This window comes from Haliotis rubra, unplaced genomic scaffold (genome assembly GCF_003918875.1).
Source record: "Haliotis rubra isolate DU_JTF1 unplaced genomic scaffold, ASM391887v1 Scf48, whole genome shotgun sequence".
NCBI classification, from domain to species: Eukaryota; Metazoa; Mollusca; class Gastropoda; order Lepetellida; family Haliotidae; genus Haliotis; species Haliotis rubra.
Genome location: NW_025767168.1, coordinates 156,088 through 183,712, shown reverse-complemented (window position 1 = coordinate 183,712; position 27,625 = coordinate 156,088). Strand labels below are relative to the sequence as shown.

Here is a 27,625-nt window from a genome sequence, read left to right as displayed (position 1 = left end):
AGAGAGATCCATTTTCTAAGGCAATGTGTAAAGTACTATGGCACTACGGTGTGCGTACGTGGTCGTATTTACGGTAAATAAGTAATGAGGGAACATGGGTGGTAAGGGTGTGTGAATTAGTTGACTAATCAATAGATATAAGCCTGTTGATATCACACTCTACCTGGATATAGAGGAATCACACCTCAATGTAACGGGATAGGTCACGCTTCAGAGACGGTAAACTGCTTGTTGTTCATTTCAAAGACTTGTCATTGAATATAGGTATTGAGAGGAAGCAACTTACATATCAATATTTAGGTCGTGTTTATAAACAAACAAATAAATAATGCGATCAACTTTGGTTAATTAATTAACACGGAGTTTGCAAGGTCCATGAGGTAGTATGACATTATAACAGGTTAACGTTATGAAGGCTTTTTAAAACAAATTGTATGCTTTCTATTTCCAGGGTGAGACTTAAAAGATGGATTGCGGTGGTAACATCTGGCTGTGATCTCCGTGGAGGGGATGTGCTGTTAATTCTGTATAAGGATACGTCACTGAGCTGATTATATTAAGAGGATGTAGTATGGTTGATTGGATCGTGGAAGTATTGTACAAACTTATTTTGACACCAGAGCTGATCCTTTTGGAATATATCCAAGGTCAGAAACTGAAAAATAGGAAACAGGTGTTAAGGTTCATTAGAAAGTAACCGATTAATCAGTATCACTTATTGGGACCATCGAGACGGGATCTCCAAGGCTGAAGTACTTCAAGACAGAATGCAGAGAAGACACGTTTGGTTCTGTGCACCCTGAGAAGCTTTGGAAGAACTTCAGCAAGGATCAATCCTTCAGCCAGATTAAAACTCAAACTATGAGCTCTGACTTCAGAGGCCTACAAGAGAACGCTTGTATACTGTAATGTGACCTCCTGGACAGTTAGTGTCATACATAATGCATCGTCATGCCAGTTGAGATCAAGGTGGTCATCCCAGACGTTGCTTCAGTCGAGGAGGATGAAAGCGACGATGTTGTCAACGACATCAGCGAGACGCAGTCAGAAATCATCAGACGCGTCAGAAAAAGCTCTGTCCAATCTAGACAGCGCCAGTTACGTCCATCATCGGTAAGTGTGAACGTAGGTACTTACAGCTGAAGGTGAGGAGCATGGGGTTTCAATTTGACGATATAAAACTCATTGGTTATGCATAGCAATAATATAGAGTGAGTGGGTATAGTTTTACGGCGTTTTCAGCAATGTCACACTAGGGGTCACTTATAAATTGTACGCGTAAAGGAATCGAACCCAGGTCCTCGCCGTGAAGAGAGGACACCTAGATTACCTCTGTAGCCGTCTTTTGAGTGAACAGGGGTTGCATGCAATTTATAGCAAGACACAAACTTTGTCATAAATGAGGTCTCCTTGTCGAAAGCCCTATCCAATAGTAAATTACATACTTAAGAAAAAACATTCTGAAATAATGATATGTCATAAGAATCTTTAATGTTAACCGAGTTGTTTACCGTGACGCTTGGTATTAAAGAACGGGGTATAACATTTTATATATATATAGTTATCTCTCATGAAGATTGCAAGCAATTGATGTCTGTGAATGTCTCAGGGAATATATTTCTAACGGTTTAAAGTTCTTCACTATATTAGGTGCTTCGAATGAAACCCATATTCATATTATAACATTCATACAGGAAATCTGGTTCAGATTTGCCCTAGTTTGCCAAAGTACATCTCCTGTGACATGAGTGTGTTTCGTCTACAATCTGCATTCATGGCATAGCGCCACTAATTAACCTAGCAAGAGTTTTAGTCCTACAACCGTTGAATAAACACAAAACCTCTCAACCTATTTTACACGGCCTTGAGGTGCACTCCTTCCCCGCTCAAGCAGCAAATATATAATAGTTTCATGTAACACATCCATAAACACATAAAATCAAATGTAAATGCAGAGAAACATTATAAAGAGTACAACTAACATTCAAGCATACCGATTCTTAGGCAAAGATATTCTTCTATTCAAGATTGACACCAGGTGAAATATGTCAATTGGTAAAAAGCAATTAAATGGAATAGTGACATAGGTTCTCGCTATTAATGCCCTGATGTCTGTCTGCCTGCCCTCCTTCTTTTGAAAACCGTGACGTACTAAGTGTTAATTGAATGGGATCTACAATAGGGGACGGGGTACGGCTTGTCGGGTGAAGGGGCAGAAATCTGAAACCAAGCCACACACAGTTCTGGGGAAACAGTCTATGAAACCTAATTTGCTACCGTATGTATGTATTTTCAAGTATGTCAATTTGTCTGTATGTGTTTAATGTGTAATGTATTTGTTTGGGTGCGTGGTCTTTACGCCAAATGCTAGCGATTTTCGAACCACAGCAAAGGGAGGGCCACAAGACCTGTTCACTTACCGATTCAAGGAGCCCCAGCGTGATCCAGGTATCAAACTGAATAATTGCAATATGTGCAGTGTAAATTAAGTGCAGTCTTTACATAGTTCGGTTAGTTTGGATTATGTTTCTGAAATGTATTTGGAATTCATCTATTGAAAAAGTGATTGTGACCAGCTGCCGGAAAACAGAAACGAAATTGGATTTGATCACGAAATTACCAACGTTGTCAAAACGTTACTGAATCCAGTCGTGGAAACACTGGTAACATACGATCAATAAACACATGTGTGATATCGAATAGAAATCCCCATAGAGTAACCATTTCCTATTTAGTGCAATTTTAGCTACCACAAGAAACATGGGTATATACTTTCTTTTTTTCCGCTAGTTTAGCTCATTCGTTTGTATATGAAAATGTGTATTTGTTGTCTTCTTGGAAACTAAAGATATATTTTTCCTTTGATGATAACAAATAATTACAACACACAGGAATATATGTCTAGACATCTCGAGGATTAATCATTTTTTGAAATGCCCAAAATATAAATGTAAGCAGAAAATGTCCCATCACCACCACGGTGGTTGTAAACGTTGACTGAAATAAGCTGCTGACCTGACCACGCGGTTGTATGATCTGATTGGCCAAGCCGTTATTACACTGAGAGTGCGTTTATTTGTGACTACGGAGTAAAACGAAATTCACATGCTCACTCAGCATCTGAAACACACAAACGCCGTTTTCCTATGCTATTGACAGCACAAACTAAAGAGCACATTCTCTGGATTGATATGAAAGGTTTTGTATTTTCATTTGAAATGATAATCAGTTTAAATTAAAAGTTTGAACAACTATATGACTGTATTATTCTTAAACTAAAGCTACGACCGCCGTGGTATAGCGGATAGTGCAACTGCCTGAAGAGCGGATGTTGGGTCGATTCCGGGCCGCATATGCATCTTACTAAAAGTCGCTTAAAATGGTACTTTTTATTACCCTGCCTGGCGTTACCGTGATTATTTAGCCACCTGCATTATTAACAGCCTTGTTAGAGGACCCTAGGGTAGGTATGGGTGGTCGCTAAATCTGAGGTGTCTGTGATGTCCACTGCCATGAGGCACCTGTGTCAGGAGCCGAAATACGTTGGCTCGAGATTCGACCAGATTGTTGTTTGGTTTTGTCACCATCACGCTCGTACTTGTAGGATTCATAAAATGGGGCCTGTAAATTACTCGATGAAACTTTTATAACATGGGGCACAGGTGGCCAACTCGCCTAAAGAGCCACGATTCGCTGTACAGAGTTGCGTCCGGTAGGCGCGCCAGGAACCCGTGACCGTGGGTTCGAATACCAGCGCCCTCCGATTACCTTCCTATAGCACCATGACCTGGCTCGCAGCTTTCAGCAAAATGGTAAACGTCTAACAGCACAATGCTGGTGGTTTCTTTGCACACACACTGGGAATCGAACCCGAGTCTTTGGAAGTACATCTTTAACAACTGACCTACCCAACAGCCCCCTCAATAGCAAGCTACTATAATAAGGTAAACGACGCAGCATATTTTATGTAGAAACAGGTATGTCACAATTCAACACAGAATTATACAGTAAGCGATAATAGTACAAAAAAGTAACCGTCCGTCTCAGTGCCCGTTATGATAACATCACTACCCCTATCTTGTTGAAATGATCACAAAGTGACTAGTTCGGCGTGACGTTGCTCTCCGTTCTGCCGTTACGACATTGGATCGATATCGATTCGGCCCATCTGGTGTGGATACAATTGAAGCGATCGTTGTCCGGATTACGACCGTTAGGGGTCTTTTACCCGATGTGCTTGGCCTTTTACCAGAATATGTTTACGTGCCGCTTGCAGTTAGGGTCGGAGATAACATCAAACATTTATCAAGCAGAAAGTCAGAGGACTTAGAATGCTGACTGCGCCTAGAAGAGACCATGGAGTCCACAACATTCTTTATAACAATCAGCTTAAGTCTGTCCGTCAGTCGAAGAAAAAAGTCAGATAGCAAACACTTTGTCTAGGTGGTGGTCGATCGCGAAGCATATCGTGGAAATATCGCTGGGGATTTTCTTATGTGTGACGACGCAGCTATTCTGGAAATTACAACAGGCTTTGTTGACAGCAGACGACTTCCGGTGAACGCTGTCTCCCAGAAGCGCTCCCCGTGTGCCGTCGAGGGACAATACAGTGTTATTTAATCAGACCCCGTATACAAGACTCAGTCTGAGATAGGACTTCTTTCTATAAAAACGACTTTCCATTAATCTGGATTGACATTTTGTAAAATGTACACCTCGACATGCTTACAAGTGCGTTGGTGATATCTAGGCTGTTGGCAAGCGTTAAAGGGTATTAAGCCACGGTATCGCGTTCCCGTTGACAGACGACATCTGTAAGGTGATCCATTGTTTTGCGATTACTAGTCCACATGGATGGAAGAGACTTATACATATTATCCATTGTTGGTTTTACGACTCGGCTCCATATCGCACGCCGTCGTAGTTTCCCGCCAAATCCCTAAATCTCCTTGTGGAGTTGTCGTCTGCTTACACCTGACATTAATCTTCGTGCCATTCAGAGAGGAATATTGGACTATATCGTTAAGGGATTCCCACGGATACAGTTTTGTGATATGAACAGATACCATTTGTTTGTCCGAATCAACTGGAAGATTGATACTCCTAGTTCCTTTGTGCTGAATGAGCAACTCAGACATGAAGAATTTCTCTATCGAACTCCCCGAGCCGATAGCAGTAAATGGGGTAAGTGTTCGAGCTGAAAGTACTCCTGAAAATACCTGTTGATAATGATTTCAAATGAAAGATAAGGAGAATGTACTCCACAATTTTTCTTTCATTGCTTTCTCCTTTCTTCCAATGCCCTGTCCCGACTAAAATTACTAAAAGATGGTACTTGTTGTTGCCCTGTGCTCAGCATTAACGTTGTACAACAAGCAGTGTTCGGACCCGTAAAGATCCGGGTTAGAATTCAGCAACCCACGCTTGTCGTAAGAGGCCACTAACGGGATCGGGTGGTCAGACTTGCTGACTTGGTTGACACATGTCATCGTATCCCAATCGGGTAGATCCATGCTTATGCTGTTGATAACTGGATTGTCTTGTGAATACGCGATTATTTACAGACTGCCGCCATATAGCTGGAATATTGCTGAGTGTGCCGTTAAACAACAAACAAACAAGCTAAGAAAACAAAAACAGTGTTCGGCTCAGAGCAGCGCTGAGTCCTGATCAACGGAGCGGTATTTAGGCTCACGTATTCGTAGGTCACTGCACTAAGACCCATACCCTACTTGTACATGGTTGAACTTAGAGTCCAGTTATTAGTCGTCGTAGAAAGGCCATCGAGCCCCACCTAAAGGGGTCGGGTGTGTAAAGAGCAAAGCGTTGACACAACCATAACACATTGTTCACAGGCACACACTGATACATTCATACTAAATTATCAATCAAGCAAGCTGTACCCAGACACATGATAGGATACAACGCACACTTTGTGCACAGGCCCATGCAGTAACAACAATACGCCGTTGAAACACACACACACACACACACACACACGCACGAGAGCACACACACAGTAACTTTAACACAATTGTACTTCATACGGGCCATAAACAAGTATTCTGTGCATAACGCAACCATTGTACTCTCAAAAGTTGTACTCTCACACACACTGTAACACAGCCGTACAACAAACTGCGGCAAGCTTAGTGCTTAAAGCTTTCGTTCGTCACGCCGAAGACCCGTGTTCGTTCCTCCAGTGAGTACAACGTGTGAAGGCCATTCCTGGTGTCCCCGTCGTGATGTTGCTGAATTATTGCCTCATGTAGCGTAAAACGCCCTCACCATAACCCTCTACATTGTCAATCTTGCACTGCTCTACAGGTGTATTCCCACCTGTTTTCTGGTTCTACTGGAAGCATGGAATTAAACGACTGGTCATGATAGGACAACACCTCCCTTTTGATTTCAGCAGTCTTTATTTATTGATTTTACTGTTAATTCTTTTATTGACAAAAGTAGAATAACCAGAGTCGGAATTAGAAAATTCGAAGTCAGAATCGGAATTTCAAGCGTCGATATTAGAAGATCTAGAGTCAGTATTAGTAGATCCAAAGTCAGAATATGAACATCCAGAGTCAGATTCAGTCCATCCACAAGCGCCACATGTTGTAAATGTTTACCTACAGGTAGGATGCAGAGTAACCATGAATCAGTATCGGAGCTGATCGGGGTCAGATGTAGAGCTGATAGACACCACTCTGTAGAGAATTTTAACTGCTTACAGTGGTAATAATGATTTTGTATCACGTCAAGAAATGCGGTTCAATTATTATGTAACATGCCAAAGATATTGACATTTCCTTCTAGAAGCATGATGCCAATCCAACACGAAATATTTCAAAAGTTAGCGCAAAATGCCAAATCTGATAATGTTGGTTTTTCGTGTGTGTTTTAATCTTTGACATCACAGGAAGCATTAAGTGCTTTAAAGTATGTGGAATTATCATACAAATCTGACATGATTCCTTTCCGTGTCCAACCCTGAAATTAGACTTATCTCAACTGATCTTCAATGGAGCGACCGGGAGATGTGTTGAAAGTGCTTTAATGTGTAGCCCACGAAGGCTATTGATGGTCCACTTAGTCCTGTTGACTAACATCCAGATAACAAACAGTTAGATTCGTACAGGTTTAGTGTCATATTACACCCAGTGGAACACGCGTAACCTAGTGCAGCTGAGTGTAATGTGTGACGTATACCTACAGCCTAAGGAAACAACGGAGTAGCCCTGTGGTTTAAGCCATGGTTCGTCTCGTCCAACACACAGGTTTGATTCGCTATATGAATACAACGTGTGACACCTACCCATGACGTCCGTGCTCTGATACGCCCGAAATTTGCTTCAAAGAACGTAACCTAAAGTCGCTGACTAATCCTTACAAGGTCTTTGCCCAGTCAGTTTCTACATGGTGCCAACTGACACATCATGCTTACATGTAAGTTGATCTATGTCCAACTCACTCGTGGGATGTTCGATGCAGAAGATTACCAGGCCCTGGATTTTCAAAGCTCTCTTAGCGCTAAGATAGTCGTAAGTTAATGTTAATGTATGGCACTTACGACTATCTTAGCGCTAAGAGAGCTTCGATAATCTAGGCCCAGGATCGTAACGGTCGACACAACCGCTAACCGAGTAATTAAACTTCTTGAATCTCGGTAGCAAGTCTGTGAGTTGAAGTGGCTAGACCCGCTATTCAGTCCTCCACACAGATACTAGATACTGTGTGGTTTACCACAATTACTATAAGCCCTTTGGCTCGATATTATAGTGATATTTCTATAAGTGGCTATACAGGTATTGTCAGGTGACCAGGCTAGTATCGTCTGTTATTATCTAAAAAGCATGGATCAGTGTTCATTTCTAATTGGTATCCTATACGATAGGCTACGGTAATACATTTATGTTTGTGCTAAGGATGGATAAGAAATCCTTTCGTTGCTGGTCTTTATACACTTTCTAAACAACCCATTTTTCGTAGAACAAGTTTGATCCCCATCGGTTGCACTGAAATCGTTTTCGTTAAACACATGTACGAATTACTTCATGGTAATATTCGTTAAGTGTCCGCTACTGTCAGTGAACGTATATGTAGTTAGAGCAGGTTACTTATGATGTCCGGATAGAAGAGGTTTCACTATGATGTGAGTGTCCAGTGCAAGTTGATCGCGAGGCAAGGGTTTGACATTCAACGAATAATACCCTTCCAAATGACCAAATGTACACGTGAATGCACAATAACATACCCTATCCGTCCTTTAGCTCAATGGTTAAACATCGCGATTCCTCCACCCAACCCGACCCTTTTTTCAGCTCGTGGACTTTAATTAGACTGAAAGAAAGTATACACTGTTTTAGGGGGAATATTTTAGTTGTTGGATTCTGTTAAAGAATCCCAAGGCACCAAGTGTGTAGACTGTATGACATTATGACAGTCCAAACTGCTTCCTGCGTATACATGTCAACATCCTGATCTCGCGAGATCGAGTCTACGTTTTCGCGCTGTGTCCGTATTGGTAGGTGGCCCAGTTGTTTACACTTTGCATCTATATTGCTGCGGGTCAGGATCGATTCCGATCATATATTGGCAGTGTGTGACGCCCATCCTTGGTGTCTCACCTTCCCATATATGGCTCAGTTATTCAGGAGAGGTAAAGCCATACCCACTCTATCAACATAACTTCCAAGTGCCAATATCCCAGCCATATAACGGTGGCCCGCAAATCCAGCACCAGGACACGTATTTGGGGTACGATGCCATACATAATAGCCTCTTACGACCACAGTATTTGGCGGGAACGTATAATCTAGAATCCCCTGTTCTAGGCGTCTTCAATACATAATACTGTCTACTTCACTCTAAAATAAATGTGCCAATGGATATCCTCATCTGATAAAACACATGAGACATGATAAACTATTGATATGGTCTTTATATCCTGAACTTATATATGTGTTTCATGAACCCAGAAAAGTCTCTATGTTCATCAAATAGCATCTTCTAAAATGATATATTTATATGAATAATTTACATTTTTTCATTGACCAGTGATAACTGGACACAATATGACTTAGTTTTAAATGACTAACAGCTATTCTTTAACTCGCTCATCCTTAAATCCTTCAACTTTAAATTTCTTTTCGTCTTCCGTGACTCAACCATTGCATTAGAAACATAAAAAAATCCCTGGCATTAATCCAAACCGATAAAACGCGGCCTTACCTATCCCAGCGTGACATAAAATATACATGCAATCTACCGTGTCTATTTCAAATATCCCGCACGATTCCCCACTGGGACTGTATGCCAACATACATCCATGAGCTATCAACAACTAATACACATTGCGTCCAGTCTTACCAATATCTCTGTTCGATTTGACAACGATAAAGGAAATCTACAGACCGTAGTTTGTTCTCAGAGGAAACCCTGCAATGTAAATTTAATGACTTGTTAGTGGTTTGAAATTAAATACAAGCTATATACATCTGGTAGCTTTATCAGCTCCCCCGTGTCCCCTCCCCTTGTAGAAAAACATGGTGTCCGGCACCGTGAGGGTTTGCTTGTAGGTAGGGTTTACTATTCATGTCGTGAAATGGGATTGTAAACATCACAACACAACTTCCAGGTAGGTTCCAGTTTACTACTCTGTAGCTTTTTTATCAATTAGGTTTTTTTTCCGAAACTGCAGAACTCACAACAATTATACATTTTAAAAGTAAATTTTGAAAAAATAAAAACCAAAAAATGTTACTTAGCCGAAAAAAGACGCCGAAACACTGCAACTTTTGTACCCGTTTCAAATACAAATGTATATCACCAACATACAACAAATTGTAGAGGCACATGGTTGTCCCTTCACAGTCATTCGGAATACCGTACTAATGTAAACATATATTTATCTTGCTAAAGACCAGAATGGACATATTAGAGACAATAACATTGTCTTGGACTTATTGATGTGACGGCAAACACGACCAAGGGTGTGAACAAATATGGTTATGAATGTCATACACAGTAATTAACGAAAGTGACAGAGTGGTATGGGTTGGCTAAGAAGTGTACAATGCGGGGATGATGAGGATTGAGAATGGAGATCAGCGTCATATATAAATAATTGCAATTACGTTATTCATGTCTTGGCGACATTCTCTTGGCTTTTCGAATTATTTGACAATGGCAGTCCTTAATCAGTTTTCTATGAAACCTGTGATAACCAAAACTTAAAAAAGATTTCTTATATCTTGTGTTTTGTGACATCTAGACATGTCTAGCATAAGCAGCACATTCATGACGCGTCAAGTAACAGTTCTTTTAGCCAACAAGCCACAAAGTAAATGTACATCATTGTGTTGTGATTGACAGTTAGCCATATTCTACCGTTCGCATAATATAGAGAATCTCACCCAAGTGTCTTCTGGCCCCGATTTCTCGAAACAAACTTAAGTTTTAACTCAAATTTCAAACTGAGTTTGACAATTTGGAACAGCTAAATTTTTAACTCGACTGCATTTTTTAAATAGAAAAATCCCAATCAACTTAAGTAATCTATCCACCAAACTCAAATTGTCTACTAAGTTTGAGTTTAATATTGATTTCAGTTTATTCTGGAAAAAGCATTTTACCTGCGTTTTCTCAAATTTGAGTAAAAACTCTGACTTAAGTTTGTTTCGAGAAATCGGGGCCACCCAGGTGTCAATTATATATTATAACACGAGTTGATAAAGTTACAAATATCCGAGCCTTGCCGAGGATATGTTTACTTTTATCAACGAGTGTTGATTTTATTTGATGTCAGAAGACACGAGGGTGAGATTCTATTTATCATCCCAAATCACTCTTCATTAGTTTTCAATGAAAAATGTACATCTCTGAACACAGTACTGCCATTAGACTTGCAGTGCAGTGATGTCACAGCATTGTGACGTCATCAAGTTCATGACGTCATAGCATTGTCAGGGCATTGTTCAAAATCTACTGTCAAAACGTTATTTCCTAGGAGATATCGTTTGATTTTACTCAAGCAATATCTTCTGTGGAACATAGTTTGTGATGATAAAAATATTTATACCTATACTAGGCAGCAAAACTAAGGCAACTGAGTGATGAGGACTCTGACAAGAAACCTATCATGATATTATGCTAGAGCCACCATCTGACTACCATTGACCGACATCAGTTCATCGCTATTCTGGGGTTTAGGTGCAACATCTTGGCCAAATTCCCTTGTCTTACATGTCTCATGTTTTATAACGAAAACAAATAAAATCGTCTGTGTCAGTGTCTTCATCAACTGAGGACCAAGACATCGACATGATTTGTCACAATAATCACTTGATCGTGAGCGCTTGTCCAATCTAGTCTGTTGTGTATCACATTTCTCCATATCTAATCTAGTCTTTTGTGTATCACATTTCTCCATATCTAATCTAGTGTGTTGTGTATCACATTTCTCCATATCTAATCTAGTCTGTTGTGTATCACTTGCTCCGCATCTAATCTAGTCTGCTGTGTATCACATTTCTCCATATCTAATCTAGTCTGTTGTGTATCACATTTCTCCATATTTAATCTAGCCTGTTGTGTATCACATTTCTCCATATTTAATCTAGTCTGTTGTGTATCAAGTTTCTCCATATTTAATCTAGTCTGTTGTGTATCACATTTCTCCATATCTAATCTAGTCTGTTGTGTATCACATTTCTCCATATTTAATCTAGTCTGTTGTGTATCACATTTCTCCATATTTAATCCTGTTGTGTATCATCCATATTTAATCTAGTCTGTTGTGTATCTGTTCACATTGCTCCATATTTAATCTAGCCTGTTGTGTATCACATTGCTCCATATTTAATCTAGTCTGTTGTGTATCACATTTCTCCATATTTAATCTAGTCTGTTGTGTATCACATTTCTCCATATCTAGTCTGTTGTGTATCACATTGCTCCATATTTAATCTAGTCTGTTGTGTATCACATTTCTCCATATTTAATCTAGTCTGTTGTGTATCACATTTCTCCATATTTAATCTAGTCTGTTGTGTATCACATTTCTCCATATTTAATCTAGTCTGTTGTGTATCACATTTCTCCATATTTAATAACAATTTGTCTGTTTGCTGCAGGCCCCGCCTCAACAGAGCATGTCGCTCCGCCTACCAGTTGCCACCAACTATGGTAAGTTAACACACCAAGCGTCATACATCCCCAACTTTAACAACAATAACCCTGCCCCAAGCGCATTTGTGTACTAGAACCTGGGATTACGAGGCAGTTGGTTAATAAACAATCATCAGATTATGAGGCTGTACCCATGCCAAAAGCGGCGTGAGACTTTACTCACTCACTAGTGGGATCTTCAGTAATACTTTTGCGTGTAGATCTTAAATTTGTTTTGTTGAATTCAGATGTCTTAATTTCAGTTACGGTTACCATATAAAGCATACCGTTATTATTTAAAGTCAATCTACCGTGCAACGTGCTAAACTATGGTGGCTGATTAGGGCCATCGCTTTCTCGCCTTAAAATTCGGAGGCGAGAAAGCGAGATATGGCCCTAATCAGTTACCATACTAAACGCGTATTCCTAAGTGATTCTTACTGCGTTTTGTGTTTGTGGCACAAGATAAAATATAACAAAAACAAAAACATTGGCAGTGCAAAAATGTTAAAGAGATTCTAGACGATATTTCAATTGTAGTTTCTCTGATCGATTACGTAAACAGTCGCCAAATTACGCTCCATGTGAAATGCATTGATACCCATTATAACAAATGTGTACATCGAACTATTTTTCTATGTTAAATACCATTCATCCACAATGGTGGATATTTCTGGTCGGGCTATCAATCATGGAAAGGACTGGAAAACAACATGGAAATGTGCTACGGATATCCCGTAATAACAACCCTGCGTTCTTTTCAGTATCCTTGTCACCGCGAGATCGATACATCGATTAGCGCTAAATCAAACATACATTAGGCAAATCACCGTTGTAATGATCCCCACAACGAATGGCCTATATCACGCCTCGCTTGGAAACGGGAGACCAAACCATGAATTATTCACCAACGTTATTTAAGCACCCGAGTTCCTATGTTACTATACGTAAGGAGAGAGGTCTGTGGTGTGTAATAAAGACGGGCAGAGGAGATCGCCCTGGTTGTGTCATTGTTGAGGGCGGATATTGGGAGTTCGCGAAACCACACTGTGTAAACTGACGAATGATTTCGCGGTTAGCGCTTGGCGATGAAAGATGTGTGATGGCGACAAGCTGTCAACATCTGCAGACAATGGTGAGTAGATTTTTTCAGGGCTGTGTTTATATATAATATTTCAACATTTGTTCATGCGGAAAAAGTTATATGAATAGTTGTTGTTCTTCCAGTTTATGTTTGCTGCCCGTCTATAGACATATGTTGTGTGAAATCTTGTTGTTGTGTTTGTTTTTTGCTTCTGACGTTGTAATAATCTTGATAATCACACAAATATTCATTAGGGCATAAGCCATTGCAGTTGATTAACTCTATGTATATGTTGGTTGTTAAACGCCGCGGCGGTCTGTAAAGTCTAGACCAGACAATCCAGTGGTCAATATCATCAGCATCGATCTACGCAACTGGGAGCCGATGACATGTGTCAACCAAGTCAGCGAGCCTGACCACCCGATCCCGTTAGTCGCCTCTTACGAGAAGTATGAGTTACTGAAGACCAGTTCTATTTAAACCGGATCTTAAGGGTTTATTTAGTTGTAATGTTGACGACCTCAGCGTGGGACATTCACTCTCACTCTCACTCTCACTTTCACTCTCATCGTAATGAATGTGTTTTTACGTGGACATAATTGTCTTCATTCACAGAATAATGCAGGTTTCAAATAATCTAAATGTTCATGCAACAAAAGTGTTCTTAAAATCTTCACTGAACAGGAAAGTTTACACACACACAGGTGAAACAACCAGCAAAACGCAAAGCAGATGAAACGCTCGTAAAATATCCCTTTAGTGACCGTTCAGCTGCAACACTATTTCTTTCATGTTTCTAATTTTGACATTTTGACGTACACGCACTGTTTATTATTAACATACATACATGCAAAAATAATACTACATGTAGCAGGTACTATAGCCTAACCTGTATAAATATAAACCATGCTGGACTTCTGGAAGCAACTACTCGTCAGTCGTTTTGAGCTAGCGAAAGTAATAAAATATATAAAATGTGCATGTATATAATGCACCACCAACTCCTCACCTTTCAGCAGAGTGGTGAACGCGGTCACCCATCCACGTAATTTCTGCAATCAAAGTTGATCTGTGAGCTATGGGCTCCATAGAAACACGTGACACCACAAGCACAATGAATACGTATAGTTACATGTGTATCATCAAATATGTTAATCTTAGGTTTTCGTTTGTACAGTACAAGTATAATGCTACCGTATTCATAGCGATTAACTGAAACCCTTATCACTATTTCATGATGGTGTTCACTTACCCCCCTGTATCTTTGTATCCGTGTTCATTGTTTCCGTTATTTCAAGAGTCTTCACCATATTAGTTATTTTATAAAATCAGTGGTCACTTTCCCAATTATTTCATTATATCACGTATTTCTATATATATAGAGGATACTAAACGACCTTCCGTGTAATACCATGTTTACTAAACGAGTTAATGATTTGGTATCAAACGAGCGAAAGCGAGTTTGATACTAAATCTTTCACGAGTTTAATGAAAATGGTATTTGACGGGAGCGAGTTTAGTATTCTGTTAATTACTCTCCCACACAAACTGATAGAAACTGCCTATACAGTGTGGTGACTCGCAGCTCTCCGTGAGTCAAGCAAGATCTAATAACATTGTGACAGAGGTATTAGCATTATGACGTAATAAATGTAAACCATTTTGACGTCATACGTCTGGTGTCATACGTACTAGTGTATCAATATTTTATGACTCATTTTGACACAGTTGTTCATTTTATCATTTTTGATATAGGTGTTTGCTATGTCCTTTCTTTGATTATATCAATATACATTATATCTGTTACTTCAAAACATCGGTGTTCATTATAGTCAGTATTTCGTTATGTCAGCGTTCAGCATCTCGGTTTTTAAGAAAAATTTATATCCATTATTTTTACATTATATCTGCTATTTCACGAAATAGGTGTTCACAATATTCTTTATAACATTATATCGGTGTTCAATAAATCCTCTAAGACAACATCTATCTGTCTGTGTGTGTTCACTATATCTGTCATGTCTTTGTATCGGCTCTTACTATATCCATCATTTAATAATATTGGTGTTCGTCGCGGAATAGCTGTAGCTGTTCTATATTCTGTCGGTCTACAGAGATGATCACTATATCATTTCGACTCGGCAGTTAGTGAGCATGAATGGCACAGGGACGTCAGTTGACAAAGCTCGTGAAATTGACTTTGACAAAACACATCAAATATAAATGCGTGTATTATTTGTAGGATTACGAGTGGAAAAGTAATATAAAAAGAATATTTATTGAATATTTTATTATCCTGAAATCAATTAATGAATGCTATAAGCGCACTACCGGGGACGTATCACACAAAGCGTTCTATTGTTGTAAATGAAGCCTGCGTTTCACGTTGCAGGACAATTACGTAGTTCAAATATGAGGAAAACCGGGCGTGCATTATGTTCCAACTATATCAGCCAAATGTACATCCCTGCTCTCGGTATTACCGTAATGTCTTTACTAAGTGTTCGCTATGAGCATATAAAATGTTCTTGCAAGGAATGCTGTCAGACTGAGTGAGTGAGTTAGTTTTACGCCGCACTCAGCATTATTCCAGCTATATGGCGGCTGTCTGTAAATAATCGAGTCTGGATCAGACAATCCAGTGATCGACAGCATGAGCATCAATCTGCACAATTGGGAACCGATGACATGTGTCAACCAAGCCAGCGAGCCTGACCACCCGATCCCGTTAGTCGCCTCTTACGACAAGCATGGGTTACTGAAGGCCAATATTCTAACCCGGACCTTCACGGGTCGCTGTCAGACTGAAGTACACAAATTTTATCTTCATATACTTAAATCGGGACCGTTGCTACGGGTAGTATACTTTGTTCAAAATCACCCTAGAGATAAACAAGAAAATAATACACAAGTTACACAAGTTATATAATAACAAGTTCCGGCAGTAAATACGGCTATCACGAATACATCTAAACCGTAAGAGCCAGTCGAGATATCCGTGTTTTAATTTGAGTATTAAGTACCTTATTTTCAGACTGTACGAAATTGTGGTTATTTCCCTTATATATATACGTGGTTGTATTATTTTTATGATTTTTGTTTTAAGAGGATTAGCTGTGATACTCCCTGAGCTTAATATTGTAAATCTGGTAAATGGTGCGAACTGGCCTACTGTATATATGATATTCATATAATATGACACTATGGCTCACAAACAGTTGACAAAGTACAGAATACAGAAAATGTGTCAGTAACTTCCCCAAACATCAATCCTGTATTGATTGACGTTTACAACAGCAGCCACGAGTGAAAAGTGCGATAGGTCACGTGCGAATTAATTATGAAAATCGATACCGAACCACTGCCATCCCATTGATCGATATCCTCCATGAATCCTTGACCAAAATGGCGGCGGTCTGATGCGAGAACGAATTAACGAAGAAATGCCAGTTTTGTGAAGCGCATCCATATCCCAACCGTCCAGTTTAGGTACGTATACTTCATCCTCTCTCTCCTTTTGCAGATGTGGACAATGAATACAACTACATCATGGATAAAGCGCTCAATGCGTATAAGAAGCATTGCGAGAAGGAGAAAGCAGACGCACGCCAGTCCCAGCTCCGCTCGTCCTACAAGAGGCGGATGTTTCTATCCCAGGGCCCGAGATCCCCCAGACATCCTCCCGGGGGTCGACCACGCCCTTGGTCCGCCCTACCGTCTAAATTTGACGCTATCAAAGAGGTCGATCAGGCGAACAATGAATCTCGAGACAGGTAATGTAAACAAGATGGACGCCATGACATATATCTGACTAGGAGTACCCATATTGATTTCTGTACAAGCGCTTCGTCAGGATTATAGTATGGCATGTGAGGGGATGCGAGTGAGATTTGTGTAATGTGGGGATTTACATAGTGGTTGGAGACTTGCTCTCGCTGATAATATCATATTGCAACACGTTGCAGACATAGCATCACATTCCTGACTATTAATAATTGATCACATTGATATCAAGATCAATGGATGCATCATAACTGGTTTTCTGTTTACTCAGTTAATGGTCGGTGACGCAAGATACACAGTGTACAATGCACTGTATTGATATTATTAGAATACATGCGTGTTATGTCCAACTCAGTAATATTTCTCCATTGTCAAGTCCGTAGGGTTTGTATTTAACTATGAAAATAAGAACGGGAGTGTTTGAAGTGACGTCAGTTGGTAATGTAGTGCATATGTGACGTGACTTGTCACATATTGATTAATCGCTTCAGACTTCAATGCTTTTGTGTTCCTTTAGGAAAAACATTTCTCACGTTATAGTTAAAGTTTTACACTTCGCATAACTAGGTCCGCGAACGTCTGTAGCCTTCGGGGGACACTTGTCGTAATACCTGTCAGGGATTAGATCAAAGTGTATTCTTCATACTTTTTATTATACTGTACAACGTCACTTAAGATACGTTTGAGATCTCAAAGATAAAAACAATGCTAGAGAAGTTATATACGAGAAAAGAGAAGCCGAAGTGTCGATTATATAGTACGAGTGATGATGATTGCCACCTTTCTGTTGTCAATCCATTCACCGCCGTATAATTAGAATTCTATTTAGTTATTATGGCAAACATATAGTGATAGTGATTGGGTATTGTTTTATGCCGCTTTTAGAGCTATGCTACTGCATTATCACAACGGGGGAGACAGGATATTGGCATCGTACATAGTACACGTGTGGGGGATTAAACCTGGGTCTTGGATGAGTTAACAATTATACACAACTAGGGTACCTCACCAATATACATTGTTAAATGTTAATATTGATTCTACTTTTACAACCTTACTATACGACTGCCTGGCGCTCAGGATTACGGAGACCGCAGCATGACTAGTCGGCTGGGAGTTAATCTCTGTTGAGCATGGTATATCAGAAGGCTATCACTACAAGGCCGGCACTTATTTTGTTCAAGCAGCCACATACACGTAAAGGTGCAAACAAACACTACAGTACACTACTCTTCCACCCAACGTTAAACCTGTGCATTCTGTACAAGTGCATTTTCATAAAATGACACATTCGTCTCATGACAAAGATATGATTACCACGTGTAATGACTGAATCATCTGATATTATTCATGATCCTTTACTAACCCCGATTCGCTGCGTGGCACACTATGATTTGTATCCCTTCTATTGGCAGACGGGTAGCCACACTTCTCTTTTCTACCGTCTCCCACTGTCACTTTGTTAGAAGGTTGGTAAGAGGCAGAATTGGATGGTGGATTCTCAACATCCATTCCCATCAAAGCAACCCCCTTGTAGAATTATGTTAGCTACACAACACACAATTACAAGTGGAATGACCGAATTCTTTGTTTAGGGTACGTACGGTAAATGTAAACTGGTTTGAAGTGAGAACAAACTGAGATGCATCCTGTCATCAAGCCACGTCACTCTGCTCCACGCTCTCCAGCATAGAGCAGCAGGCTCCCGCTATTCTCCCAGTGTAATGTCAGATGTAAAAGGTTCAGTAATTACTGCTGCTACATCCGACTGTGCAGTCAGCCACAGGACACGGTATGACGAGGTAACGATACAGAGTGCTGGTAAATCCTTGTGACGGTCCTTAAACAGTAGGACTACACTTACTCTGACACTATGAGGAAGAGCTACAGCTCGTTGTCGCTGTCTTCGAACGGGATGACGGAGTATAGGTCTCGATATACGAGGTATGTGATGATGTAGTCTTCTTTATCAGATAGGAGGCACAGTGGTTAGGCATTCGCTCGTAAACCTGGAGTGGGGGGTCGATTCCCTTCATTTCTACATGATGGAAGCTTCTTCGGGAAACTGTTTGATTATGGCAAAATTCCGAGCAAAATCTACACCTCGTCTTGAACAACTAAATGCCCTTCAGAAGATGTAACCCAGAAAAATCTACACCTCGTCTTCAACAACTAAATGCCCTTGGTTCTGCAACATCGGTTAAAGCTGGAAGCTGGACATTAAGCGCCCTACGATTCAGGATGATAGCAACAGTTTGCCCCAAATTACCTCAGGGAAACCATTTTCCTGAACGAGTGCTACCTGTGGGCTGATATACATCTACTGTTACACTGAGTCGCATTTCACTCCCATTTGTTTGAGCCTTTTCTTGTGAGAGTGAGGCCCTAGAAGACACTAAGTTCTTACCTGAACCCCTTGAACCCAAAGGTTGGTAATGCATTTCATTAGGTAGGTGTCCATACTTACCTATAACAGTAATAGATACTGTTTCGTATGTGTTACTTTCTTAATCATTCAGTTCACTGTCTTTCCCAGACTATGGATGCAAGCTGGAAAATGTATGTATTTTGTGTGAGATAAGATCTGAAGGTCTGATTTGTGATCAATCTGTCAAACTGGCGTTATATTCAACCCATGATTCATAAATGGATTCAGTATTGAAATCTCTACAAACCATAGGTGCGTCTAACGTGGTAATCTTTACATGAAGGGTCGTGTTACATGTCGCTACATACAGGACATACTTGTGTGGCATGTAGTATTGACTGAATCTCCACAGCTGACTCCTGACGCCCGTGTTACGGGACAGCTTGTTCAATACGAAGCTCATGTGCTCCTGACATTGTCAAAATTGGTTCCTAATCGACCAGCTCAGTTTGCTTGGGCTGGGTATGATTTGATTACGGAGAAACAGACTTTCGTGATGAACTTGCTGCAAGTAATCGGTGAGTTGGGTTTTAAGCCGGTTTGAACAGCAGTTATGTCCCGGTGTGTCTGCTTAATGTGTGAGGAAGCCAATAGAAGGGTACCCGTCTGCCAATAGAAGGGCAGATGCGAGTTTTTCATTCTTTTTGCCATCCTTGCCCTTAGGTTTAGGCTTGGGCTTTGGCGTGGGGTTTGGCTTGCCTTTCGGCGGCGGTTTGTTATTTTCAACGAATGCATTTTCGCAAAGAAGCCCAGTTTTTCATGCGGAATCGGGAGGCTCGTCTGAATGCGTTGCACACGCGTATGACCGACACAAGGAAGTGCACATGTCATAGAGTTTGATGTTTGGCCAAAACCACGATACCTGGTATGGTGCTGGCAAACAGAGACGTAGTCGAGGTATTATAACATTCTGGAGATATTTCCGTGTACTAATACAGCTAAGCCCGGAAGGTCAATATCAAATATTCTCTTTTAACTCAACTTGGACAAAGTAGCTCAAATAGTGTCATTAGAAGTTCACATTGAACAATGAACGATCAAATCCGGGCATCTCCATCCCAAAGTCCCCGTGAGCTTCCTTCAAGATGTGTAACGTAATAATGATTCCCTGATTTCATGGACTTACATTCGTGATGAGCTACCATTCCAGTTTACTCGATTTCCTCAAGTTCGGACAAAAAGCTACAGCATGATTCTGTTTCATTACCGTGTCCGATGTCGGTTTGTTTGAAGAGGCTAGTAATTAAGCCATGTTGCTGGTGCCCGATCAATGGGTCTAGAATCTGCTGCAAGTGCGTTTTCTTAACCTAACTCTAGCCTCGTGAGCTTCAGATACTGCACGTATTTCTATAGCATCGGCCTGTGTATTCCCAGGAGTGCTGAAATATTATAGAGACTTTATGGTTTTAGACCAACCGACACCCTTGGCCGACCCACTTGGGTTCTCTCATGGCAATCCATTTGTGTCCATACGCGATGTGAATACTGATTAGCTTCTGTGATTAAACATCTGCGAGAATCTGAGCAGCCTCTGTAAAATTAGATTTAACGAGACTCTTTGCGATAGACTCGCTTTCAAGGGAATCCGTTTATATCAACAAGGAATAATGACCTATATTAGTGATACCATTGCTTGCGTATTAATTTAATATCGTTCTATACATAATGCTCAACAAGAGTGTTCCCCGAGTACATAGAGGTTGTTATGGACTTGAAGTGGACGATCCACTCAATCACCTTACACAGCACGTTATTAAAGGCAGTTCCAGCTGGTTTAAACCAGTCTTTTAAACGGAACTTTACTCGTCTGCTTACTGAAGTTCAGTTGATTGATTTTGATGTACTAGACAAGGAGGCATATTTTAGAAGGGAGCAGTAAAGCGTCATTTAATAACTATCGAGTGAGTGAGTGAGAAACTAATTCAAGCCTTTTCACTGAGAGTGGCAGAGTAGGGTTACACGCCCCGTCAGTAACAACCCAGCTATGAATACCGACCACACAAACAGGTGGTTGATATATTGAATAACGCTCCATAACATTACTATTAACAAAACAGGTAAAATCTTGATAAAAATTGATATCTTCATACGGCTGGGAGAGATCCCAAAAGTAGGTTACAGATACTTTCTGGAGTGTCACAGGTCTCGTTCTCATAAACAAGGGTTTTAACTCGTTCTTTGTTGCGTTTGTACTTTTTGTAACCGCAAATGCACCGCTTATATTCAACGTGATTGACAACGATGCATTCATCAATTATCTTTCTTGCTATTATGTCTTCACGCATTCAGGCTGATCCCCTCGTTGTAGTAACACATAAAATATGTGAATTGGCAAGAAAAGAGAAGTGTGATTATAAAGGACGAGTGACGATAATCGCCACCTTTCTGTTGGCATATCATAATTGCCAGAGCCCCGAGTAATTGTGATATTGATCACGGAACTAGAACTGTTTTCAACACCTCATGCAGCCAATCTCCGCCAGATGGCGCGCGTGTCGATTTCAAAGTAGTGTGGCGGGAACATTAGGTGTTTATTACAAGACAGCAGACACTAAAACTGACCAGAATAGAAAATCAATGCCCCTTAATGTGTGCTATTTGTGGTGGAGAAGACAATTCAGAATCCTGTTGTTTTTCAGTATTCACATCTAAACTGGCACATCGTATGGATCAATGTTTCAACACATTGTCACCTAACGTTTGTCATTGGCGTATTGATATATTGAACTTTAGGAAACATCTTGGGGGGATTTTCTTTCGTTAGAATGAGCTTTGGATTCAAAGTTGGACAAAAACCCATCTGAGTCTTAATGGTGTTCGTGTTTGGGGTGATGTAAAACAGTTGCTCGAGATGATTGGTTCTGGAGGGAGGAGTGTTGAGTGTTTCAGGTACACATGGTGATTGATTAACCATGCGTTCTGCTACTTCCTTAATTTACACCAGGTCTAAGATGACTGCATAAATGTATCAGTATATGCATTTCATTTGACGTTTGGAGTCGGTCCCTCTGTAAGTGGAACCCCATTAACCTGGACGGACACACTTTACATACTCCGGACTAAAGAGGCAAGCAATTACGAAATAATGCTCTGTGTGTGTGATTGTGTAGCAGCCTAAACTGGCGAGTTCGTTTGTCCTTTTTTTAATGAAATTATTGTCATGTCATTTCTAACACAAGGAATCATTCTCTTTCAGCACCCCTCGGAAGGTTTTGAACGTACGAACGATAACGCTAGGATCAGGCACGATGGACGTACCAACGAAGAAGACGACGAGCTACCAACGACGGAACCAAACCTCACATTCCTGGTACAGCCAGAGTTTCCCGTCGGCTAGTTTCCTCCAACAGCCCATACAAGGACTCACCATTTCTAAAAGCAGATCGCTAAATACTTCCCCGGTTAAAGCTGAAGAAAAAAAGAAACGGCCGTCAACGACATATGAATACGACGGCGGTGTATTTGCCCCAACGACACCACGGAGAGACTTTTTCGTAATACACCCAGACTGGGTGTCGGAGTCGGTAACAGTCCAGAAACTGTCCTTGAACGAGCGGACCAAAAAATCCTCGACGTGGCCTGGCAGACGATGTAGAAGTGCTCCTCCGCCCAAATTCAGAAATCCAATTACATGGGACTGATATCACATGCTGCAATCCCATTGGTGCTTTATTCCCGGAAGTGAATTGGAGGTTGTACTCGCACGTGGTTGTGGGACCTAACCGTGGCTTGGTTGGAGCTGTCTGTTATAGTGGCCTTGTCCCGAGTGTACACTCAACTGCATCTTGCAGACCGCCATGTTCTTACAATGGATACCTGTGTTTAGTGCGGGGATCGAGGTACGGGAAGGCACAAAGTGGCTTTGTGTATGACTACTGGCATTAGTTGTTGTTTACTATCGGTGTTTCAGTCCTCGCAGAACTTTCTCAGGAAGAAGCACGTGCATGTCCGCTTGACTGTGCACAGGAGGAGTGCCCGGGGATATTGCATAATTCGTATTTTATACCTTAATTGCACACCTTTCGCTAATCTTTCGCCATCATTTCAGATAATGCATGTAATAAGGTCAGGCTAAGTAAGGCAATCATCCGAGAACGAAAGTTATTCTTTGTGAAAGACATACACATCCACGTTAGAAACGTCCTTAAGGGGAGACTACTCGGTAACAGTTACAGTTTACGTTGCGTCAAAAATCTAAATAGTTGCTCCAGATATGTTTCTATTGTAGAATAGTATTCATTAACAACTAGAACCAATGTCTAGACGCTTTTTGACGTTTTCGGCAGCTATACACATCGACTGATTTTCATACTTATATCATGCAATGAGTAATCTCCCTTTACACTTGACAGGAATGTGGTCCTTGGACAAGATACTTGCATAATAACGGGTGACGGGTGATACAAAATGGAAGAATATTTATGTTACAATTTTACTTAAGGGATGATATTATTCGTTTAATACTGAACGAATATACTTAAGACTGGTATGACGGAATATAACGTTTTGTTATTTTGTAATGTAATCAATTATAGTATTTCAAACACTATTATAAACTGGATCATATTTGTGAGAATATACTTGCAATATCGCCTTTACCCTAAACGTAAAGACATATTATTAAGATGTTACTCTTGATCAGGGTTACGATGATTCCGTGAAATGTGCATTTTCAGTTTTACTAAATGTAAACTGTTGCATGAGAACTTTTGAGAGAAGTACATCCTAACAAACAGACCAGACCAGTTCACATAATGCTTGTGCAAGCAGAAACTAACCAATCACGACCTTGACCTCAACATTCGTGACATTCTTGTGGTGAAGAACCGGTCAAGGTCAACGGTCCATTTTAACTAACATGTGATAAACTAACATCTTTCAACATGGCAGCACGAGATTCAAGGGTGGACAATTCCTGCAGAAAAAGAATCGGCTCGACACCACACTGCCATGATGTTCTCGCTTGTGTAGTTGAGATTTGTTAAACCCGTTATTGTTGGAAAAGGTGGTGAAGAACCCTCGCAGTCCCAAGCAATATACCTGTAATGTAATGGACAGAGGGAGGGTTGCGCTGTGATAAGGGGACCCTAGTTCCAGACTAAGCGGGAAATGGTTAACTGGTAAACGCATATTGATTTGTTTTGGGGTATGTGCATTGCATATATACGCCACTGTAATCACAAATGTGTTGCTTAAGTATTGTTGCGTGAATGGGAGCTTGTTCTTAAGAAACAGCAGAAATAAAGGAGGTTGTTCCAAAGCCGTGTGGAAATGATCAAAACGAACAGCGCATTCAGACTAACGGACCACAATTCTCACTTGGGTAAAACGTGGCGACAGTTTGTCGTAATTTCTGTTATCTCGTCATTATGCTCATTTGTCATACATCTGAAAATTCAATATTGGGACAGTGCGCCGTTTAAAAATCAAGCATGATTGTAAAATGCGTTTATCATGAAATGCATGTGCAATATTGTAAACCTGTGATTCTTATTTCTTAAGAGCTTGTTCAAATGAAACCAAAATAATGCTATGGAAGTAATTGGTATTAAAGATACTGTAATTGTATGAAATAATCTCAGACCACCGAAAATATGCTTAGTTGCTGATCCCGTTCAATTCTACCTGTGGCCCATGTGAACATTTTGGAACATTTAGTTAAATACTTGCACAAAGTCAGCTTTTCAAAATCGTTGCCGAGTACGTTCCGAGTTACCGGTGCAAAGGCGACTGGCTTTCATAATGCTCTCTATTCTTCACACAGTTCAGTGAAGCATAAAAGGATATCTGTCAATATGCAAACTGATTTTGTCAAATAAATTCGATGTAGCGCTGCATCGAGCTGAGATAATGCATGTTCTGTAATACTTTATCATCGATCCTTTGACAAGGATATTACGTGAACAGAATGAAGAATTGCTTGCCTGAAGATACCCTCAGAGCAGTCATCTTATCTTACGAAACACCACCCTTCGCCTAACGCGTTTTCTTATCACTTGAGGTGAATATATACTGGACAAAATAAGTTAGGAATATTGGTATGTTTATGATTGATATTTTATCAGTGTGTCAATGAATAAATAGATCATTATTCATAATTTAAAAATTTACATATATCCCCTAACTATTTTTGTCCAGTATAGATTGCTGCCAAGACATGTCGCTCTGAGAAATGGCCTATCTGAAAACTGGTACGGACTGTGGTGAGCTTGTCCGAAAGTGAAATAGTGAGAGAAAGTGGGGTGAATATAATATTACAGATGTGCTCAGATATTACAGTCGGTGGCCTGTGCGAAACTTGAGTAGACGGGTCGGAGCAGATAGTATTGAGTGAGTGAGGTTTTACACAGATTTTTAGCAATATTCCAGCAGTATCACAGAAACAAGAAACAGGCGTCACATACTACACATGTCGGGGATCGAACCCGGGTCTTTGGCAAGATGAGCGAACGCTTAACACTGCTACTCCACCGGCTGTGACGCTTAAGCAACGAATCACATAATATACGAGTAAATGCAAGGGTGCGCAAACATTTCTTCCAGCGGACAATGTTAATTCAAAACCAAGCTTTGTTCACATCGTCCAGATAAGACATATGAGTTGTCTCCCTTGAATAGCTTGACAAGTTGAACACAGTAAGGCGTTCACCTACATCACTGGACTACGGAAGGTGACAATGTTGTATACCAATACATAGCTGAGAGCAGAGACTAAAGAATTACCAGTTATTACTACCTCACATGTTTGTTGTCTAAGCAACACTGAGCATATTTCGCTTTAACCACTAGGCTACCCGTCAACACCCTGGCAGGCTGGAAATATTACAGACATGCCCAGACAGACTCCAAATGATGGCCCATTAAATCTTACTGAATCTGATGACATCTATCCAAATAAACATCAAACACGAATTATGATTTTGCTAAAACTTTAATACAAATAGTTTAGGCTGTAGAAAACATCCTCTGGTAGTAGAAGCTGTGGTGGAGTTGTCGGCTCCATGCTGGTATCAAGAGATCAACATTCTTAATATACAAAACATTACTCTACATGGTTTAATATTGCATCTGGATAATAATAATAATGATACTAATCAACATACATCCCTACACTATATACACTAATTAATTCTCTATAAATTATACATCCTCGATCTTTGGATTTCTGGCGAAAAATATAATTGCATAAATTATATTAAATTTCTGCTTAAACAACAACAGATATGTATAAATGCAACATAAATTAACCCCAGAATAATTGATAGCTGTCCTAATCAGCAAAGTCAAGTTGTACTCTAAACTTTCATAGTCATCAGCCTATTCTACCCTGTATCTCATGAGCCAGGGTGTCCTTGTACAAAGCAATCTTAGCACTGAGATGATTATAACACGCATACCTTAACATGGGCTTACAATAGTTGTTGCCTTAAGGTTGCTTTGTACAACGGCACCCAGGGCTACACCAGCATAACACTGACAACGAAGTATGGCACATGAGGATCTGACATATACACAATAATCAGTGTAGGAAAGATGTAGAAAATCTAGCCTGTCCACAGGACAGGCAGGTCAAATTTTTTACCAGTCCTGCCAAAATCTAGCCTGTCCTCCAAATATAAATAAAACACCTTCGGCAGTAAATATTCAAAAAGGTTATAATCATTTTATATATGTCATTGGTTTGCTAAAATTGACCCGACATGAGGACGGGCTAGATATTTTTTTAACCCGTCCTCCACAAAATTCACCAGTCTCGGACGTTGGGACGGGCTATCTTTCCTACACTGCAATAATGCCGTTTTGTCATGACTTAGATACATTATCAAATAGGTCCTTACCCTGTACAACGTACAAATTTCACTTAATATTATCTATATATGTCATGTCAACCTGTGTCATTGGTTGTAGACGTTTAAATAATGGTGTATATTCCTAAATAACTTTACACTGAAACCATCTACTGGTACTTTCTTAGGTTTGTGCAAAATATTACATCATTTATTTATGTTATTACTTCACATTTCAAGGAATACAGAACAAATCAAAGAAGTAATCAAAACAGGAATAGAACCCAAAACAAAAAATAGCTGCAATCCATTACGAAAGTTGATATCTGTGAGTCACACCACGACCTGTCAGTTTGTGAACAGTTCATCTTCAGCCAC

At 40.2% G+C, this 27,625-nt stretch overlaps 1 protein-coding gene across 2 annotated transcripts; it reads left to right on the top strand.

Annotated features, from left to right (window-relative positions):
* Nucleotides 1-936: 936 nt before the first annotated feature.
* LOC124291008 lies at nucleotides 937-25,311 on the top strand. 2 transcript variants are annotated; one of them, XM_046727909.1, is made up of 4 exons: nucleotides 937-1,113; nucleotides 12,132-12,183; nucleotides 16,773-17,022; nucleotides 22,657-25,311. In XM_046727909.1, exons 1-4 carry the CDS (start codon nucleotides 952-954, stop codon nucleotides 23,099-23,101), a joined length of 909 nt encoding a protein of 302 aa, XP_046583865.1. In that variant the 5' UTR covers nucleotides 937-951; the 3' UTR covers nucleotides 23,102-25,311. The 2 variants fall into 2 exon arrangements, with proteins under 2 accessions (XP_046583865.1, XP_046583867.1); XM_046727911.1 differs by lacking the exons at nucleotides 937-1,113; nucleotides 12,132-12,183 and adding an exon at nucleotides 13,168-13,300.
* Nucleotides 25,312-27,625: the final 2,314 nt, after the last annotated feature.